General features: G+C 29.4%; 1 protein-coding gene across 2 annotated transcripts; it reads right to left on the bottom strand.

Annotated features, from left to right (window-relative positions):
* Positions 1-4397: 4397 nt before the first annotated feature.
* On the bottom strand, positions 4398-22490 carry LOC107454257 (cytochrome P450 307a1). Of its 2 annotated transcripts, none has more exons than XM_016071383.4 (6): positions 22367-22490; positions 9603-9796; positions 8511-8735; positions 5937-6731; positions 5691-5790; positions 4398-4717 (listed from the first exon to the last, which is right to left on the bottom strand). In XM_016071383.4, exons 2-6 carry the CDS (start codon positions 9760-9762, stop codon positions 4438-4440), a joined length of 1560 nt encoding a protein of 519 aa, XP_015926869.2. In that variant the 5' UTR covers positions 9763-9796; positions 22367-22490; the 3' UTR covers positions 4398-4437. The 2 variants fall into 2 exon arrangements, with proteins under 2 accessions (XP_015926869.2, XP_015926868.2); XM_016071382.4 differs by lacking the exon at positions 22367-22490 and adding an exon at positions 13218-13355.
* Between the last annotated feature and the right edge of the window lie 777 nt (positions 22491-23267).

The following is a 23267-nucleotide window of genomic DNA, read 5'->3' as shown; positions in this document are numbered from 1 at the left end:
CTCTACCTAAGCAAAGATTTGCTCATAAAACTTGGAGCTTTATTTATTATATGTGTTATATTTTGATTCTACCCTGAATTATCTTTAATTTATTTCTGTAAATTCTGGTAATAAATGCATATTTGTATAAATTATTGATATTTAGTGTAGTAATGTAAATTAGTATTTTTTTCTATTGAAGTTTCAGTGATACCCAATAAGCTAAAATATTTATTTTTGTATGGTCTAATAAAGTATGCTTTTCTATTCTATCATTTTTGTAATTCTTTGTTCAGGAATTTTTCTTTTTTTTTTAAATAATCGATGAAGCATCGTTTATAAAACGGTGTTTCGTTTTATAAAACTATATCGAAAAACAGTTTTTTTATGTATTTTCACCAGGTGTTAATAATTAAAAAAAAAAAATTTCTAAATTCACGCTGTTTATTTTTAATCTTTCTTTATTTTTAAAATAATCTTACGTCTTTGTATACGTATTAAATTTTGTAATATTTAATGGGGATGCTTTGCAAGATGAAATTGAAGCTTTCAGTGAAGAACATGTGAAATAAAATATTGCAGAAATTTACTTTAGATCTATTTTAATTTATAACTGTCGTTGAACGGCCAACCCAATTTTTGGGTTTACGACTAAGAATGTTCAACTTCGTAGCCTTGTAATTTTGAGCCTAATCCAGAAGACAGGTGAACTCCTGGATCAAGTATTTTTGATGGAACTAACCTGCATTTGCGTTACATGAAGCGAAAACACACGAAAACCTCCCATGATACGTCTACCACTGAGGATATTTTACGTCAGCACTGTGGTCGGTGCAAGCCGGATGCGGAGTTCGTATCGACCACCCATCGCTTGGATTCGAACCTGGTTCACCTCATTGGCAGGCGAACACTCTATTCCCTGATATCTATATCCCACTTATATCTATTTTTCTTTAAAAAGAAGAAGAAAAAAAATAGGACATAATTTATAAAACATAGTTTTTTCCCCCTATAGAAATGTTTTATTAATGCTGTTTTTCGAATGCTCTGTCTTCAGTTGAAATAATGCTTTTCGGTGAATAATATGTTATTTTCATAACTGTTGTGAGGTTGCAACAGTTGTTCATGACTGTTAGGTTAACTTTAACCTATCTTCTTTAGTCAGTACTACGCTATTTCTCAAAATAGCGCAAAACGTCACTATGAAGAAAAGCCATAGTTTTGAGTAAATGATAAGTGTTTGTGATCTGATTTAAACGATAAGTGTTTGTGACAGAATTTATGATTTTTCAAATGTTTAATAACTTTTAGAATTAATGTAGTTTTCCAATTTTTAAATCAAAATATTAAAGAGTTGATTTGAGTATTCATATTAACATTATTTGATTATAAAAATTAAAATGCCGTTAGCAATTGTATATTTAACGTGTGATTTGTGAAAGTGTATATATTAAGTTAGCAATTTTTTAGTTTAGTAGCATTCATAGAATTCGATTAGGATGCTTTAACAGTTTTTGATATAATTATAAAATAAGGTTTTACCCTGCTGATTTGCATAAAATGTTAAGAAGCTACAGTTATTTTAATTTTTTAAAAAAATCATTAAATTTACTTCTTTGAAATTGTTATTTATTTTTCTCATTTTTAAAAATGGTATGTTAAATAGCGTGAAAGTAAGTCAATGCTATTGTTTAAACTAGTTTACAATAATAAACTTTTTTTAAAATAATATTTCAATATTTGACAATTCTTTAAAAAAAAAAAATTTCTTCCACTTTGGTTGGTCAAAACCTATTTCTTCCCGGGCGATGTTTTTCAACCCTGATACATCACAACCCTGAATATTTTAAAGAAGAAAAGGACAGTGTAGAAATGACTCACAATTCTTTCGGAGTTACAGTATTTATTAATTGCTTATAATATTTTATACAAAACAAAGAAATACATTTATTTACTTGCAACATATACATATATAATTAAAACATTATAAATACTTAAATATTTTTGAGATCAGTTTATAATACAATTTTACAAACACTGTAAGATTGGTGGTCTTTTACAGTTTTCACTATGCGTTAATTCCATCTCAAAATACATTTTTATGCTTCTATGATACACCAAGGTAACAAAACCTCTCTAAAATAAATACATATAAATTCGTTCAATTAAATAAAAATGCTTCCTTATCTGCACATGAAGTGCTTAGGGCGATATGATAAGCCACAGTTTTTCGAGAGTGACATTTCACATCAAACTTCCTTTGCATTGTATCCAGATATAGTCTGTCTGTGGAAAGAACTCCCCTCCTCATTCGTCTGAGGCATTGGTTTTGGTTTATGGTGACGAGGTTTAACTATTTAAAATAAGAGTGTTGGATCGATATTTAAGACGAGTCAGCTAGAGAAGGCAGACTTCCTTTTTTGAACTGCGCTATTTCTTGTTTCGATAACAGCAGACGGCCTTGGACTTAGTGGCTGGGAGAGTTCTTGCCATAGACGAACTATAGGTACTTCTCATGTTATCGAATTTCGGAACAATACGTTGGAGTATCTTATTGCCTGAATGGAAATTGAAGTGTTTTTGCCCCAAAAACGCTCCTTTGACCTATTTTAAAATGTGGCTTACCATTATATTGCTTCAAATCTTTTATATATTTCATAGCGTTCAGGTTTTTTGTTCGCTTTTTCACAAAGATTCATCTTTACATACTAGTTCTTTTTCTCTAATTTCAAATACTATTTAAGAAAATGATACATAACAATTTGCCAAATACATATTTTAATTAAATTACGTAATTGAAATAATTATTATTTCTCTATCTTCAATATAATATATTTTTAGAATATTTTAGTTGAACAAATTAAATGCTCTACATTTAATTTCATCTGTAAAATAAATTATATACAAATCAGCATTTACAATAAAATCGATGTATACTATTTTATGCACACAAAAAAAAAAAGGGTCTTGTCTATATAAAGTATTTTAGACATAATGATATAATTTGCTAAATGATTATATTATATGAGGAGATAACTTTCTATAAATACATAGCAAAATATATAGACAAAATATCTGTTATAATAAGTTTCAGTATAATTTTATTGAGATTAAAATTCAAAATCCTTTGTAAATATATAATAAAATACTAATAATTTTTTTAAAAAAAATATCTAATTTTGAACTATATTTTATAAAAAAATGTCAATAAAATCATAAAAAATAATTCTTTTAATTAAAGAATAAAGTATATTAATACATATAAATTTATTTTAATTGTATAATTATATTATGATATATTTAACTATATAGTACAAATACGTATCATGCTGTCGTTCTTGTTAAAGAAAGATAAAACCTTAAACATTATTTTCCTTTTTTACATGTCCTCTAATTTTCGATAGATTTATTTTATTTATTTATGTAAGGTAATGAGTTTTTGCCTTAAATCCTCTTTGAAAATTTAATAATATTGTACTTTCTGATGTAATACAGCCTTCAGATCCTCGTGTTCGTTCACTACTTCGTCGACATACAAAAAGCCCATTATAAACTTAACATTAGTGTAATCATAAGTCAATCTTAAAACTTCGCCAATTTAGTAGTGAAATAGTAATTTGGCTATAATATATCTGCTATACTGATTTGAAATACCCATGTTGACTAATATCGGTGGAAGGGATTGGTTGCCTGCAACTTTCAAATCAAGTTTTTTTTTTTTTTTTTTTAAATTTTTACAAAAATAACAGTTTCATCTAATTAAAAGTATTTATGATTTCGCTTTCAGGATCAGGATTACATTTATTCAAACTTCGTTTAAAATACTGTGCAAATTTAGTTATTTATGTAAAGAAACATAGCTAATGGGTTGCTTGTTTAAAATCAAGAACAGTTTATCTTCCTCTCTAAACTATAGAGGATTTACTTCTTTTCATTAAAATTTATATTCAATGTTCATTTCTTTGGAAATATATATTTAGAATTTTCAATATTATGGAAACATATATTTAGAATATTCAATTTTCTGAAAATATATATTTAGAATTTACAATATTATGGAAACATAATTAGAACATTCAATTTTCTGAAAATATATATTTAGAATTTTCAATATTATGGAAACATATATTTCGAGTCTTCAATTTTCTGAAATATATATTTAGAATTTTCAATTTTTTATAATATACATTTTATTATTATTATTATTTTGATTTAATAATATTGATATAAAATATGAATTTTGGATTAAAAAGAAATAGAATTTTATGTTTGAATACGTCAGTAGAGTTGAGCTTAGATTAACAATCCTGATCCCGTTCTCACTGAGGACGAAAAAATAATATGAAAAGGACTACAAATACTGGTCAAGTAGGATGAATAGGAATAAGTTCAACAAGTCTAAGGCACTTAAGCGATCCTTTTTGTTGTTGAGTTGAGTTGCGCAAGTGCTTCCTTATTCTATGCTATGCTAATCGCTGTCATGTGATCTGTCTCCTGTTGTGTCAGTTGCCTAAAGACAACAAAAATATCGCTGTTTGGTACAACAATTGCAGGTATTTCGTACAAATTAGCTTCTGGAAAGCCCTCCGGGAGTGTGATGTCGAAGTTTTGAATCAGAGTGGACAGGCCGAGGAAGAGGGTGGACTTGACTAGGCCATCACCAAGGCACGTTCTCTTGCCTGTCCCGAAGGGGATGAAATAATCAGGTTTCGATACGTTTCCAGAGCTAGTAATAAACCTGGAGGAGAAAGAACATACCAATGAATGACGTAGCACTATATTGATGCAACATTAAATTGAATAGTTAATCAATCTCTATTAGTTATCGAAATCATAAGGATACAAACAAAAAAATCCTACTCTTCATGTTGTAATCCTACGATTAAAGTCTAGTTAATCTTTGCACCCACATTTTTTAATACAAAATGTCTAAAAAGTAGAATTTTTAAAGACTTGCAAAATGTTGCAGTTAAATATTTTATTATCTAAAAATATCTTTATGTTACTAATTTCATTGAAATAGTATATTTAAAAAGGGGCAATTCATATATTTTTAGTGATATGTAGAATCACACTGTTTGGTCGATATTCAAAACCTGAAGACCGATCAAAATATTTAAAAGTGATTAATTAAATCTTTGAATGTGCCAAATGATTAAATTCCTACTCCAAAAAACTTTACAATGACTGTTTTTAATTTTATTTATTCTTAATCGTATTGCAAGTAAGTAGCATCCTCGATCGATTAAGATAAAGCAACTACTCTTGATATTTGACTAAAATTATTGTTTTTCAAAAAATTTTTTAAATGCTTTTTTGTTCGAAGAATTTTTGCACACCTAAAATTGCTTTTTATTAAAAATGCATTTATTAAAAACAATAAAAAAATTTAACGATTTCGTTAATTTTTCATTTATTTATCTAAAAATGACTAAATATGAAAGGATCAGAATAATTTATAATTAAAGGGAAAATTTGTAATAATTGGAAAAATAATACGAACATACTTATTCATTGCATATATGGTGAGATTTAAATTAAAAATAATCGAATTTTCTCTTAGAAAAAGATAACAGATCTTTTAAATATATTTCATCTATCTTTTTATACATTTTATCACTTATGATTAGAAGATCTTACGATTTTCAAAAATAATATGTCTTGTCTAATAATCATAATTTAGAGATAAATTATTTGATAATTGTTCTTACCTTTCTGGTTTGAATTGTCTAGGTTCACTCCATAATTGAGGATCCATGTTCATGTCATATGTGTTGAACATAACCATTGTGTCTTTTGCAACATGGTATCCTGAATAAAAAAGAAATTGAAAGTATTTAGTATAAGATATCTAAATTCTGTTTAAGAAAGAACTAGTGAATATTGTAATTAAGATTTACAAACATCTAAAAAATAATTCTTTTTTAAGAAAAAAGAAGAGTCCATTGAAAACTTACCGTTAATATCGGTATCTGTTGTTGCCACATGAGGTATAATTGGAGAAGCTATAACTCTCAAAAGTTCAAAGGTAGTTGCCTCCGTGTAGGGCATGTTCTTCCTGTCTTCCATGCTTGGAGCTCTCATATTACCAGTTACTCTGGTGACTTCTTCTCTAATGTTGGCTCTTACTTTTGGGTTGGAGGCTAGCAAATACAATCCCCACAGCCACAAATTACCCAAGACAGAGTGTCCACCAATCAGATCTTCTATGATTACTTCAACATCTTCGTACGTCAAAGATGATTCACTCTTTCCTTCGTTGTCTTTTAAATAGCTCAAATAAATGTCAACCAAATCCCTAGGCTTGTTGTGGTCGATGTTTACCTCGTGTTCCTTGACGACAACTTCTGTGACATTTGAGACGTTTTGAGCCAGGTCTTTCAGTTCTTGGAGACGAGAGCTGTTGAACACTTTGAGCCAGGGCATGAAGTCAATGGCAAAGCCTTTGAAGAGTTCGCGGAAGACCAGGTCGTAGATCTGAATGAGTTTCAAGAAGTTGGTGTCCTGATCGCTGAAGCGTTTGCTGCAGATGTACTGGTAGAAGATATTAGCCGTGGTGAAGAGGAGATAAGACCTAGCTGATAGTTTTTGATTCTGTACTTTAGATAGAGCTGACACGAGTTCCTGAAGCTCGTACATGATGATGTTGTTCATGCGGTTTCCATCAAGCGTTGCAACTCTGGGATGCATAAAAGGGAATGCCATCTCCCGTCGAGTTTTCTGTTTATCAGACCAGTCACATAATGCAATTGCTAGAAGGAGAAAGTAACGGGTTCAATATTGTGATGAAAGTAGTTCTTTTATAACACACTGTTAGACCATAATATCGTTCAATGGAAATGTGCTCAAAACCTTGACTTAAGTGGTCCCTTAGGGTTACATTACCATCCCAAATAGCAAAATAAGGTTTATTTTAACCCAGCATAAACCTTTTAATGTAAACCTAAAAAGGTTTTTTATGCGATTTACGCGTAAGCCTTTTAACCTTAAAACGAGATCTGTGACAATCTGCTCTATTCTATGCACAGAACTCTGATCCAAAACCTTGGAAAATAACCTCCTATATAAAAACCTTAAATCGAGGTTGACTTCGGGTTATCAAACGTGGAAAAATCCTTTAATAAAGCTCGTCTCTAGGGGAAAATAATCTTAAATCTAGGTAATTATAGGGTTTGTTTTCGCACAGTCTTGTATGCTCAGCTAAAATTCACCTTGTCATGAAATTTTAATGGACAATGTAATTTGATGCTATCACTAGTGTAACGTCAGCTTAAACGTCTTTATGGACCTAAGTGACAGTACTTTTTAAAAAAGCTTTAAAAAAAGTTTTTTTTTTTATCGTTTTTAGAATGAAAAGTTTGAAACTGCAATATTTTTCTTTCACTGAAAAAAGTTTTTAGTACAAACATTTTCTTGACAATAAAAAGAAAATTCATACGCAAGGTTGTCGTAAGGTTACATGCTTTCTGGGCAAGATTCATTTTCTCATAGAATAATCGAGGAGAGAAAAGGTTCAACTTTACTGACTATTAATATTTTGGCAAAACTGAATTTGCTAATTTATGATTCTACTCTTTTGGTCGGGAAATATTTGTTAAATTTTGATACATTTCTTAAATTGCAGCCAACTAAAAGAATTTCATTGTTGAAATATTATTTCATGTAAACCTAGTTACTTACCGGCTGATATTGTTTGCATTATTTAAGATAATTTGTTTTCTTAAATAAAGAGTGTTACTAGTTATGCTAATGATCAAAGAATATTCATAATGTCAACTTTTAGAGAGTTTTAAGTAAAAGTTTTTGACACATAAGCGATTTCAGGATTTAAAGAAAAAAAAAACTAATTTTAAATGAAAGAATATTTTTATTTTTAATGACTATATTATTTTATAACCGTCGTTGAACAGCAGACCCAATTTTATGGGTTTACGGCTACTAATGTACTACTAATCGGCTACTAATGTACGGCTACTAATGCTACTCCGTAGCCTTGTAATTTTGAACCCAATCCAGAAGAACTCCTGGATCGAGTATTGGGAAAAATTTGCCTTCGTGTAGGACTTTTTGATGGAGCTAACCCGCTTTTGCGTTACATGTAGAGGAAGACCACGAGAACCTCCCACGGTTAGCCTGACGGCAAGGGGACTCGAACCCATGATCCGTCTACCATTGAGGATATTTCGCGTTAGCACTGCGGTCGGTGCAATCCGGATGCGGAATTCGTATCGACTGGGATTCGAACCCGGTTCGCCTCATTGGAATGCGAACGCTCTATCCCCTGAGTCATAAATGACTCAGGGTCATAAATGACTCAGGGAAATAGCGATTAACTTCGTGGTTACAAATTTGATTTAATAATTATATATTTTATTATTTTCTAATTTTTTTTAACGATTTTTAAAACACGCTAAGTAGAAAAAGTATCATAAAACTGTAAAAATTACCATTTTACTAAATGACATATTTAAATAATATTTATAGGAATATTAATGAATTCTAAAAGTACATAACATGTACCGTGAACTTACACAAATTTCTGTCACCCCGAAAAATTGCATGGAATCTGAGAAAATCAGGACGATTGGCGAATTCTTGTCCTTTGGCGACAAGTACTTCTTTAATGAGAGACATGTTACTGATGACGACGCATCGACGGGAACCCAATGTCATTCCATAAATGTCACCAAATTGTTTTCGCCAACCTGAAAAAGCGTCCCATGGGTTCTTGAACCGACCAACAACATGAGAAGAACCTAGAATAAAATTATTGATTTTAATAAAGTACGTTTACTTTAGTGTTACGTTTAAATTGTCGAAGGGAATTAAGAAGAGATTAGAAACCCCTCCAAGTTTGATCAGGCAATGAAACTGTTTTTTTTATGTCCATCTATTATCTCTAAAATTTCCACAGGTTTTTATGGATTTTTTTTCCTCACAGAAATATTCATTTGTGCGCGGTCCTTCATGTTTTCTTGTTAAGATTTTATTTTTGGCAAGCATTCTAAAATATGTGCTGACTACTTTTTATTTTGAGATAGTTAATACTCATTCATCGGCAATCAAACGGGTTTTGGAGTTTTTAATCCCTTCTTCCATAGTGGTTCGTCAGATTTTTATAAGATTAGATTAATTTATATTGTATTAAATATTTATTTTGGGTTACATTAATTATTTATTGCATTAAATTAATTAATTATTAAATTAGTAAACTAAATTAATTACATTGAATTATTTATTAAAATATTAATCAAGTAAATTTCTAATTTTTTATCTATTAATTATTAAATTGCTTATTTATGATAAATTATGATTAAATTATTAAGTACACAGTTTACATTTGTCAAATTAATTTGAGATTTAAGTAGTGAATTTGTGCATAGTTTTGCCTTCATTTTCGGTTAAGATTATAAAAATGTACCCTAAGTGTAATGATTACAGAACGTCTTGTAATGTGGTTAATTTCTGTTATGTGATCAAATATTCTATGCTTAATATCCTTTTTTTTTTAAATCTTTTAATACATATTCTTTTTATTTTCTTCAAAGTAATGAAATCAATTCTTATTTCTGAAGTATCTAGTATTTATTTTTCTTAAATAAAATACAAATGAGTTGCCTTACCTAACAGGGGCAAGCCCTTGGGACCCGGTAGAGTCTTTAGAGGCGTGCCCTTTTTAGGGCTCTTTCCAGCTCGGAGTCGGACTAGGAGGATGATCGAACCTAGAACCATGATGGCTGCACCCAAGAGCAGTGTCAGGGGAGACACAGAAATAAAGCTCATCTTGATGGGAAAAGAAAATAATCTTGAAGACGATCTGAAAATAAAATATTCATATTGTTATTGGATACCAAGCAAATAGTTTTGTCTAATGACGTGGTTGTGCAAGGAGTGTTCCATGGATGTTCTAATTCCATGAATAGTTAATTTCTAAGAAAACCTTTTATATTTAGCTGAAACAACTGAGATGCATTTAATTGGGTATTTGCACTTCAAGAAGAAGAAGACCTCCCAAACCCACACATGTGATTTATGACGTCAGCTAATTTTTTTCAGTGAATTAGCGTATTAAAATTGAGCTAAGTTTTCCAACATTAGTTTGAATGTTAATTAACGATAAGTGAATCAAATACAGGGCCGTATCGCACATCGAATTAGTTGAAATATACTTCTTTCTCCTCCACTTTTTTTAGTTAGATTTATTATTTTTTTAATGTATTTTTTGGTAACTCTGATATATTTTGTGTACCTACAAACTTCCATGCCTAATTAGTTTGTTTATGTTTCACATGGCTTCGTGCCTGTCTTCGTGTTAAGTCTCTGTGCAAATATATAGTGGAAGAATTTAAATCTTTGAAAAGAATTTTTTTGAAAGAATTTAGAATGTGTCTATTTAGAGAATTGATACTTGGCGGGCTTGGCCAACGCCTCCCATAACTGAAAGCCTCCACACCACTTTTTATAGGTAGTACGATCAAATCATTGTGACGGTAAACTAGTTTACGAAAGAGCCATTTCATAGAAAATTTATTAAAAATTGGAAAGTGGTTGAAAATATATGCCTAAAATTTTTTTAAATTTATGAATTTGATTGGTTTGTCTTATTAACTTGTCAACCACTACAGATTCAATTCTCAAATATATATGATAAATTTATCTCAAGTATGTTTAAAATAGAATTTGGGTGCATGCACACAACTGGTTCGCATTTTAAATAATCTGCGCAGACTACTTATAAAATCCCGTGTGGAGGAAATAGAATGGAGAGAACAGTTGCTAACATAAACAAACGCCACATTTCAACAGCCAATCATGATCGAGATACCCACCCAACGTCACTTGCAGATATCCCATTATTAAAAAAAATCCCTTTATAATCAACAAACACAATATTTTATGAAGTCTTCATAGTTTGTGATAATTATGTCTATAGTAAAAACGAAGCTACTTTAAAATCAATAATCCTATTTTAAAGTCTTTCTCTCATTAACGGAATAATTATAATTAACCGAAATAAGTCTTTTCCTTTGAAAGAGCCTCATTGCAGTTAAGCTAACTTCAAGAATTTGTTTTAATTATCAAATTTGTGACTGAAATTAATCGTCTGAAATATCTCCATTACTTTATATGTTTAGCTTTAGTTTGTTAAAATAAAGAATGAAAAGTTAAAAATCACAAAATTTATTTTTAACTCGAAATTATGTTACAACTACTTTCGATGGCGGAAAAAGCGTATCTTCTCACGCAGCTTTGAAAAATCTTATTGACGAAATTTCCCCATTAAATTGTCTTTTCCTTTGAGTTAGTTTTATTGCCGTGATGCAAACATGCCGAATGTATTTGAATAAACAAATACAGCATTTCAACACTTTCTTTAGTGCTACGTTTTAATAATTAAAAATTAAATACTAAAATAATTTTTAGTGTCTAAAATTTAAATTGAATTCCAAAATGTTTTCCGTTCATTTATTAAAACATTAACTGCGATTGATCATTGCAGACGATTTATAAAGCGGTTGGTCCTCAAGTTTATTATTTTTTTTACGTAACGTAAAAATTCAATTAGATATTTATATGCAATCGAATTTATATAATCAATTTTTAATTCAATTATTATTAACTCCTAATTTGATTATACGCTTACAAAGATCGAAAGGAAACAAAAATGTTTTCGAGAATATAATTAATATAATTTTAACCAAAATATTTATTCTATAACAATAATATTAAGAATCTTTAATTTAAAGAAAAAGATGTAAACTTTATAAATTTATTTTTTTTAAAAAGTGTTTTCGTAATAACGAAATGAACCATTCTAATATTATGCACTTTTAATTTTAAAAACATGTGATCTTTATAGATTAAAACATTTAAACCAAAAATGTTTTTTTCTATTTTTAATGTTATTTATGAAAAAGGATTTAAATAAAGTCATGAGTGGGAGGTGAACTAGAAGAAAAATTATCAGTAGAAAATAATTTTGAAGTAATCTTTCAGAAAACAAAGGATTCAAAAACGTTGTTAGATATTTTTTATATTGTTATTAATAAGAAATGAACCAAAAAAAGTTATCAAGTGGAAAGGAAGTGGAAGAAAATTAATTTTAGGAAAATTATCAATGAAATTTTTTTTTAAAACATTGTTGGTTTTTTTTTCTTAATATAGAAACGAATCTAATACTCTGCATTTTTAATTTTTAAAAAAATATTAGCTCTATACATTAAAATCGTTATTAACTAAAAAAACGTAATTAACTAAAAAAATCATTATTACTAAAAAAAAGTTATCAGTAGGCAATTAACTTGAAGAAAGTGGGAAATTTTTTTTTTAATAACGTTACTGCTTGGAAACAAATCATTAGAACATTTATAGTAGGAAATGATCTAAAAAATTATTATTTTTTGAAAATGAACTAATGCGAAAATTTTAAGTTTTCATAACTATTCAAAGTCCATAAAAACAAGTTCTTACATTATAGTATACTAGCAATAATACTGTAAAAATATTTTCCGATGAAATTTTTCAAAAAATTATGGAACAATATAGATATTTAGTTTATTTTTCTTTCAAATATTATTTAGTACATATTAAAACCTATTTCAAAGCTGTTTTTTTTTTTTTTTTTTTTTTTTTTTTTTTTTGATAAACATGCCCAATAAACTCGGAAGTATACATTTGTGTACCCCACTAAATACAGAGTACCTACCACCTGGAAAATTATAAAATGGGTGCCTAATTTTTCTAAAGACTATCTAAAATTTAAGGAAATAAACTTCTACTCTTTTAGTTAATCTCCGTTAAATAATTTAACTTTTCAAACCGATAATATTTTCGGCAGATATGAATAATCAAAACATGTACAAAATTTAGCTAACACTTTAACACATTATCTAGAATTTGTTTTTAAACAGTTTAAAAAGATTATATCATTTTTGAGAGGTTAAAAATAATTTTCTCAGTCAAAGACTGATAACAACATAAGAATTCAATTCTTTCATTATTATTATTTTGTTTACTCATACAAATAAAATTGTTTTAAAATGACAAAAGAATATGAATAAATGATGTGATGCCTTTTATGGATCAGAGCATGTATCAAGGCTGAAAGGGTTAAAATACTATCATTTGTATAGATAAAATCATTTTATTATATTAATATTAATCTTTAATAATTTTTCTATATATATATAGATAGTTAGATATTAATTTAAAAGAATATAAAGTAAATGATGTCATACCTTTATTAGAAAGAAGAAACACACTAGCTAAAGAGTATATTTGCTACTATCTAGGCTGTGCTCCCCTTTTAAAAGGCTTGGAAAGCTACCTTACTCCCCTCTCCCATAAAATCTCATCCTTTTTATACTTGTTTTAATCCTTTCTGATTGGCTGTCGCAATAAAAAAAGGCATGTTCGCGCAAAACTGTCATTCATCTGAATGGCTAGATTTCATTGGCTGAAAGAATGTTATCTCTATTTTGATTGCATGAGATACGAAATAGGAGGTGACTTCAAAGAAATAAAGGATTCCTTATTTTTTTCTTCCTTCTTTCAGTTTTTGCTTTCGATTTTATAGCCCCCATTCCCCTCCTGATTTATAAGGTTTACTTAATGGATTTTTTTTTACCTCTATGTGGATATTTACGAGACCTATTGAGTTAATGTCATCTCAAGGATTTTATTAGATGGAAAATGAATAGTTTTTGTATAGAAAAATCATTGAGATTTTTACAGGCAGGTCTTGAAAAGTTAGAGATCCGTATTTTTAAGTATACATATAAAAAAAAAGGCCGATAGTTGACTTTAAAATGATTAAAAAATTCTGTTTTTATTTTAACTTGAACGCAATAAAAGAATTAGTTCAGTTTCCAGATGATCAGTTTCGTTTTTCAATTATTTTCCAACTTTAAAAACGGTAGGTATATCTCAAAAACTGTAAAAGATAACTTCATGTCATTTGGAATATGCATGTTTCGATAAATTATTTTAAATTGTCTTTAGAAAGCTAAACACTTTGTGTTCAATTTAAAAATAATATTTTAAATATTATTTAAATGAAAATAAGTAAAAAAATAAGTAATTTTTAAATTACATTTTTTTAAATTTTTCTTAAATGCTTATAGCAAAAAACGCTGGAAAAAATCAAATTTTTTTATAATTTGAATTAAAATAAATTAGAAAAATGCTGATATTATTAAAGTATAATATCTCAAATATGAATTTTTTTTAAAACAGCATCACTTTTTTAAATTTTCTTTGAAAAATTGATTGTAGGAAGTTCGTACAAGTTTTGTATGCTTATTAAATGTTACTGAAAAAAAGTTCAAACGAATGTCTTTCGTTTTAAAAGAGTTTTATAAGGAAAATTTAAAATCAAGAAGCATGCTTTCTTATTTTATGATTCTTTACAATGTTTTTTTTTTTAAATTTCATTTATAGAAATTAATTTTTTATATAATAATAGGAGTGTAAAATTGTTTTGCGAAACGAGTATCGGAATTTTGTCTTATTATTAACATAACATTAGTAGAATAAACTTTTATTGATAAAATTGAATGTAACAGGAACAGGATATTATGTATTAAGAGCTGTTATTGGAAAATTAAATGTTTTTAGTTATGAAAAGTTTTTTGATGATTTTCCTATTTTATAACGTTTTTATAAGATTCGCTTCCAAGTTATCTCATACATAAAAACATCGTTCTTATTTTATAGTATTTTTATAGGTTTTGTTTCGAAGTTATCTCCAAGCATAAAATCATTGTTCCTATTTAATAATCCTTTTATAAGTTTCGCTTTTAAGTTATCTGATGCATAAAACTCATCGCTCCCGTTTTATAGTTTTTTTATAAGGTTCGTTTTTAAGTTATCTCATACATAAAATCGTAGTTACTCTTTTATAATATTTTTGTAAGTTTCGCTTCTAAGTTATCTTATGCATGCGAATCATTATTCCTGTTTTATAATATTTTTATAAGGTCCACTTCCAAGTTATCTTATGCATAAGGATCATCGTATCTATCCATCCCTTTTATTTTAATCGATGAAAATGTATTGAAAAATAATAGCCAAGGAAATAAAAAAAAATGTGTTGATTGGTTGACGTATACCTGTTTAGGCAACGGGGGTGCGATTGTTCTTGTTTTCCAGTGGAGCCATCTATGGCCAAGAATTCGACTTCTGCCACACCATGCGTCACACCCGTTTATAGGGCGGATCCATTCATACATCCAATCATTCATTCATCCATAGATCATAATTTTGACCTGAATCAGAGAACGATCGAACCAATCCAGTACCCCCAGAGGTATTGATTTGTTATGGGAACACGGAGGACGTTTTGCGACTCGACATATTTAACGACGGGGTTCGAACCCACGAACTCTCGGACGTGGGCATAGTGCCCTACCGACCAGGCTATCCCGGCCCAATGTGTTAAGTTACAATGCAAATATTTAATTTAAAAAAAAACTAAGTTTCAAAAGCTGTTTTGGTACCGAAAAAAAACTTCTTTATTTAATAAAATTTAAAAAATATCTATATATTGAATGTTTTGATAACAATGTCAACTTAGGAATCATTTCGTGTTTTAAAAGCAGGTAAATTCATTTCTCACTCTTATTATGAATAATAAAAAGAGCAACATTTTATAACAACTAAATTACAGAAATTTTTGGTGGATATTTTAGAAAAATATTGGTACTTTATTTACGTTGCAGAATGGGCTATTGGCACGGTCTGGGAAACATCCCTGAGAATGATCCGAAGACATGCCATCGCAATTTTGATCCTCTGCAGAGGGGATGACACTCCCGCTTCGATAGTCCGACGACCTGCAAGCGAAGTCGAGCACTTTACGGTAGAACAGTTTAACGAGGACCGATACCGCACACCCTCGGTCCCTACGCAGGCTACCCACCCACTTGCGGTCAGTAATTTATCACCCAATCGCAGTCAGTGATGTTTGACTTCGGTGTTCTACTGGGAACCGTGTCTTTACGATCAGTCCACTGCGAGACTTAGAAAAATATTAAATTAAAACAAATATTGAAAAGCAACTTCGATTAAAAATTTGTATTATTATAAAATATGATCAAAATATTTCCTAATTTCACATGCATCAAATATTACTACTCACATTTGCAAAATCAGCATCTTTTAAGTTTTGAAATATCTTATAAAAAATATTTGACTTAGCGTTACTCTTAAAAATAAACATTGATCTATGGGAAATAAAACTTTAAATAAATAATATTAGGGTATGAAAATTTTTTCTATCCGTTTGATGAATTTTGGACTGAAATGAGGACAAAATTTTAAAATTTTTAGTGCATTGAGTTTCAGACGGAAAACAATAAATTCACTCCAAAATGCAAAAATAAATTAGTTAACTTGTGTACGAAATGTTCAAAAACGAGAGAATCAAAATATCTACAAATGAATTTCATTTCAACTGACGCGTTTTCTCACAGCTTAATAAAAAAAAAATTAATAGTAAAAAAAAAAAAAAAAAAAAAAAAAAAAAAAAATAGGCGGCTTAAACGTAGTAGTGTGCAAAGGAGTGTAAAAATCTGGAGTAAACGCTTAGGTTAAATGCCAGTGAAAGGACCGTATAATCACAGAACGAGGCATTTTAAACCTGTTAAAATAAAAGACGCAAACACAGTGAAAGGATGCATATCTTATACTATAATACGAGGAATGGTTGCCAAGTCGAAAATCGCCCCAAAATTAATAAACTCCGGTAAACTTGGGGGTCTGGGGTTTTTGGCCACGAGGAATCGATTGGCGCCGGTTTTGAAGCGCTACGGTCGAGCAGTTCGGAGTTACAGATAGGATATTTTCAAACTTTATTAGTTCGCCATAATGGCTATAGATACTTTTCTCCACTCTTATAAATGTATGCTAATGCGAACCTTTCAATTGAAATATTAATTTTCGACAATTTAAACCAATAATATACGAAGGAATTAATAATTTAATTGTAAGGTTCGCATTAGTTTACAACTTTATTAGTTCGCCATTCAGTTCTGTATTTGGCGTATGGGCCTATTGGCCTAGGCCGCTGTATATATATTAAATTAGTTTACATTTATCAAAGTGGAGAAAAGTTTAACTTTTGTGTTAAAATCACCGTCAACAAAGTCCGACATTTCAACATTCGTCAGATTTCAAGCTACATTTTCAACATGCAGAACGCACCTCTACATGAAATTCTTGAAGGAGCCGGAATTTTGGAACGACAAGTGATCAACTCAATTCTACCCGCAAATGGACAACTAGAAGATACCGTCATTGTCAGAATGCTTCTCCATTACGCCGAACAAGCTTACCCGACCGTCAAAGTTGCCGTACTTCACCCTGAATTTGTCGCACGCTTCTACGTTACAATAGCGGATGGCGCTTATGAAGGAATGGCTCTTCTCAACGATATCAGCGACCAGAACAAGGCTTCCAACTATCTATACGGCGTTCAACAAGGATTCGACGTGCTACTCATTCCCATTCACAAGAGAGCTCAAATGGATAGAGGCGAGCACTGGATGCTAGGAATTTACGAAGCAAGCAATAGAGAACGTCAACTATTAGTCTGCGATCCAGTCGACAACCCGCTGCCCATCGATGCTGTTTGGAGAAAAATACTGCGACACGTTTTGAATACCGTTGTTACGAATGAAAAGCTGAAAGGATGCATCGTGAAACCTCGCAACGCTTACAACCACCAAGATGACGAGTCTTCCTGCGGAGTTTACATCGTCTTTTATGCTCGACAATACCTCTCTCATCGACGCCTTTTCCTGGACAAGAATTTTCAAGAAGCGGATGAACGGAAGCAAATTTACGAATTCGTTGTGAACAGTGTCTTTAATTGTATAATTTTTTGTTATCAATTACATTTTATTTCCTATGACTTTTCAAACTTTACCTTTGTATAGAATAGTTCCCTTTCCAAACTTTGTTTAGATAGTTTACAATGGTGCACTTTAACCGGTTATCTTTTCACCAATGGTTTCACAAATTTTCTTATGGCATGTATTGTTTTGATAAATCACAATTGAATATTTAAATCTTCGAGTTAGCTTCGATACCTGTTTTCGCCGAGCGGAGCTCGGTCACCCGCTGGTTATTATAAAACTGTAAGTCTATGTTTTAAGTTTATTTTCTTCTTAAATTCCAGCTGTACAATTATGCAATTTGAGATCTTAATTTTTTTGCACTTTGATGCCATAAAATCACGAAATTGGTCTTATCTATCTTTCAATTAAAATGAAATTTGAAAATCAATTTTTATGATCCAGGTGATTTTAAAAAAAGATTTTGTACTGTGAAATTCGTAAAGTTTTATTTTATGAAATTTAAATTATGTAGAATGATTTGTATAAAAACATAAAACAATAAGGAAAATTCAACAAAAAGATAGTCAGCTTCGTTTTGGAAATTATTTTCCTTAACCACTCAGTTAAATGCCAAGATAAAGTACTTGAATTTCAGGATATATAAAATGACTTTTCTAAAAATGAAAAAAAAAAAGGCATACGATTTAAGAATTTTTTTTTTTTATAACAGTCATTAAACAGCCGACCTTATTTTTTGTGTTTACGACTACCATTGTTCAACTACACAGCCCTGCAATTTTGAACCCAAACCAGAAGACAAAAAAGCTCTTGGATCAAGTATTGGATGGAATTCTGGAACTAACCCTCATTTGCGTTACATGGTGAGGAAAACCACTATAATCTCCCATGATTAGCTTGACAGCAAGGGGACTTACCATTTACCTTTGAGGATATTTTACGTCAGCACTGTGGTCAGTGCAAGCTGGATGCGGAATTCGTATCGTTTATTTATTCTCATTCACTTTTTTTTTATGAATTTTTAAGATTGCCTTCTCTAAGTTTAGTTTAATTTTTCTCATTTAATTCTTGCGAATCTTTAAGATCGTATTTTTTAAACGCAGCTTATAGAATTCTATCTTAAATTAATAAAATTTATCATTTACTTTCTTTCTTGAATCCTTAAGATCATATTCTCTAAATTTAGATTATTTATTCTCATTCATTTTCGTTCATTTTTTATGAATCTTTCAGATCACATTCTCTAAATGAACTTTATTTATACCCATTCATTTTTTATGAATTTTTTTATAAGTTGCTAAATCTGTGTAAATTTTGGTATTACCAAAATCCGCCTATTTTCGTTGGTAAGAGAACGCTATACAACCTGTTTGAACTGCAACTTTTTAGACCACAATTCAAAAAGATTTTAGTTTCTTTCATAGATGATTTCTTTCATAGGAGAACCTGGTTCAAGGGAAACATAAAATTACAGCCCTTTAGTTCCATTTCTTCATGAAACTGATTAATAATTGATTATCGATGATTTACTGACTCATAAGTAATTTTGTGCATCACATGCGAGACAAAACCTGGACTTAGCGATTTTCTAATTAAATATTTTTTTCTCTCATTCTATTTTAATGAATTTTTAAAACAGCTTTCTCTAAATGTAGTTTATTTATTCTCATTCATTTTTTATGAATCTTTAAGATCGTATTATCTAAATTTAGTTTATTTATTCTCATTCATTTTTTATGAATCTCAAATTCTTTAAATGGACTTTATTTATACTCATTTCATTTTTTGTGAATCTTTTCATAAGTTACTAAATCTGTGTAAATTTTGGTATTACTAAAATCCGCCTAATTTTATTGGTAAGAGGACGCTACAAAACCTGTTAGAACTGTAACTTTTTAGACCACAATTCAGAAAAGGTTTTAGTTTCTTTCATAGAAATGAACCTGATTCAAGGGAAGCGTAGCTGTTGCATAGTATAAAATTTACAGCCCTTTAGTTCCATTCTTTTATGAAGCTGATTTTTTTTCCGATCACGCATACCCTTTCTGTATACAATTCTATTTTACAAGCTACACAATATTCACTATATTTGGGGTCTCGTTGAAGGAAAGGGGCGAACTTACTTTTTCTAGTAAGAATTTTTTTCTTACTTAGATTACTTGATTTTTTTCCCTTTGTGAGCAAGTATTCATTGGTAAGCAGAGGCCAGATAAGGGACGCGTTATGGGGAAAGGGTGCAGATGAAATATGTTTGATAGAATAGAAAACCTTTAAAGAATTTTTTTCTTCTCATTTTTACTACTACAGTGTATTATTGGGTGATAAAGGGGAAACAAGTTTTTTCTTTTCATATCTTTCAAAAATTTTTTTTAGTTTCTTTATTATTATTATTCTTTTCGGAATTTGTGATGAGAATAAGCCCTTCGCTAAAACCTTAGGACTTTGAACTTTTTCGAAATTTTGAATGTTTTGTAATTTGTTTAGATGAAACAAGATGTTTTTATTTCTAACCAAAATTGCAATTAGTTTTAACTATAAAAAGAAAAAAAAAACTTCCACAGTTAAAAAATTTAAAAAAGAATAAAATGAAATGGAAGTGAAGTGAATTTTTCTTATAGAAAATTTATCAAAACAATAAGCCTCACAATGGGCTAATCATAAGACACGGTTCCCAGTAGATCATCGAAATCAAGTATCACTCGGTGTGGTTAGTAAGCGAGTGGGGGATCATTTTGATCAGCCTGCGAAGGCACCGAGGGTGTGAAACATCAGTCCTCATTAAACTGTATTCTACCGTAGAATGCTTTATTTCGCGTGAGGTCATCGAGCTATTAAAGCGGGGAGCCATCCCCTCAGTACAGGATCAAAATTGTGATGGCACGTCTTTGTATCATCCTCGGGCATGTTTCCCTACTAGTTCTCAATAGCCCATTGCACAGCTCTAGTGCGACGTAAATAAAAATACCAAATACCTCTGCATTTCTATGTGGAAAAAGAAATATATTTATTTTATAATTCGATAAAAAATTTAGTTAAATCATTTTTAAACTATTTGAAACACACTATCAAAAAAAGCAAAAAAGATTTAAATGAAAAAAAATATTCTGTGTTCTTTAATTTTTTAAAATTTAAAATTTTGTTGAATGTATACATTAAATATTATTTGAAACACTTGTATTTTGTTTCCTTTTTTGTTCAAAGTTAAAAAGCTTCAAATAAAAAATTAGAATAATTATTATGAAAATGCACTATTAATGCACTGAAAGTAAAAAGATATATGTATGCACTAATATATGCGCTAAAATTAGAAAACACACGTTATAATTTTTTTTAAAATTATTTTTTTCAGTCCCGTTCTGTAACACGAATTAATTTATAGTGTGGTTAATATAGCTAACCATAAATTAAAATTTTTGGCACTCAATTATAATAAAAAGCAATGTTTCAAAAAATGATCAAAAGCAATCTTTAAAATTAAGTGAACAACTTAGCAGTGAACTTTAAAAACAAACGTTTTATTTTTGTTATTGTATTAAAAGCTATTTTTTTTGTGAATAAAATATCTTATAAAGTAGCAAGTTCCTTGAAAAAATTATATAGACATATTAATTAAATTATAATTTTTTAAAAATAATCTCCAATTTTTGAATCTTTCAAATAAGATTTAGAACAGCTCAATACATCAACAAGTGTGCTTTTTTACGCCGTCACAAAAAATTTATATTGCAAAAAAAAATATTTCATAAATGTCTCTAATATAGAATATGTGAATGAAAAGCTTCTTTGAGGTAACCTTTCAAATTCAAGACAACATTTTACATCCCGCCAACAAATGAAAATTGGTGGCATAAAAATAACACAAGTTCCCGTTTTGAATCATCTTTATTGCTATTAAACAACGAGATTTAATGCCTCTATATTTTAACCAAAAATTTACACGTCTATCAAAAATAATCAGTTGATTGATACTTCTGTTATCTAGACAAAAACTATCCAGAAATTCATTAATGACCATTTGTTCATTAATTAAAACAAAAAATCCTTTTCTAAATTTAAATTATTGAAATAAGTTAATGTTGTCTTAGAACTGTTTAATGTTGTCACAAAAAATTTATATTGCAAAAAAAAATATTTCATAAATGTCTCTAATATAGAATATGTGAATGAAAAGCTTCTTTGAGGTAACCTTTCAAATTCAAGACAACATTTTACATCCCGCCAACAAATGAAAATTGGTGGCATAAAAATAACACAAGTTCCCGTTTTGAATCATCTTTATTGCTATTAAACAACGAGATTTAATGCCTCTATATTTTAACCAAAAATTTACACGTCTATCAAAAATAATCAGTTGATTGATACTTCTGTTATCTAGACAAAAACTATCCAGAAATTCATTAATGACCATTTGTTCATTAATTAAAACAAAAAATCCTTTTCTAAATTTAAATTATTGAAATAAGTTAATGTTGTCTTAGAACTAATTTGCAAAAACAGAAATAGTCGAATACAATTTTAAATCATGTACTTACTCTTATGCTCAAAGTGTCTGCTTCGACGAAAAACAATTTTGTGGTACCTTTCACACAAAACTTGATTTTTTAAGGCTTTTTTCTAGTTCTTGTGAAATTCAGAAACTTACCTCATATGGTAAGTAGATAAGACTTTGCATTATGCTCTTGTTGTTAGATAACTTGCTATATAATCTACCTTTAACAATACTTTGCATTGTATCCTGAGACTTGTGCTTATCTATTGCTAAAAGCATTTAGATGGGTCTACCATTATAGTTTCACTTTGAGCAACCTACATTACTTTTTCCTTTTATCAAAATAAAAGCTTGAGCAATAACGGTGTTTAGAAACAGAAATAGAAGTTGAAACTCCGTAAAAGCTTAGATGATACCAAAATGGATTGTTATCAATAGCTTTCTATCTTTGCTCGAAAAGTATTTTTTTTAAAAATAGCAACTGTTAGTGCTATTTTTAGTAAACATAAAAAGATCAATGCACATTTAAACAAAACAATTAAGAAAGTATTTTATGAATGAAATAACACTTATAAATCGTAATTGAATATACTATTTCACAAATTGAACTTAGTTTATTTAAACGTAAACATACTTTCGTCATTTTGTGTATATTTAAATAAATGTACGTTTATTGAAACACATACAGTTGCTTCTTGTTGTTATGTGGGAGTATGAAAAAAAAAACGTAACAAAGAAAAGGAGAAAGTTTAGTTTTTTTTTCAAAAATTGACTTGAAATTTTTATTACAAGAACTGTTAACAGGAAACCCGAATCTCGTTCTTGAAACCCGATCACTAGTTTGAGAATATTAGAGTTAAGTTTGCTCTGAGGAAAAATAGTTAAAAATACATACATTACGCATGTAAAATACGTACGTAATCATTTTATTAGACTATATATCT

This window comes from Parasteatoda tepidariorum, chromosome 7, assembly GCF_982258835.1.
Source record: "Parasteatoda tepidariorum strain Cologne lab strain chromosome 7, Ptep-v5.0, whole genome shotgun sequence".
In the NCBI taxonomy this organism is placed as follows: domain Eukaryota; kingdom Metazoa; phylum Arthropoda; class Arachnida; order Araneae; family Theridiidae; genus Parasteatoda; species Parasteatoda tepidariorum.
This window is presented reverse-complemented; position numbering and strand designations above follow the sequence as displayed.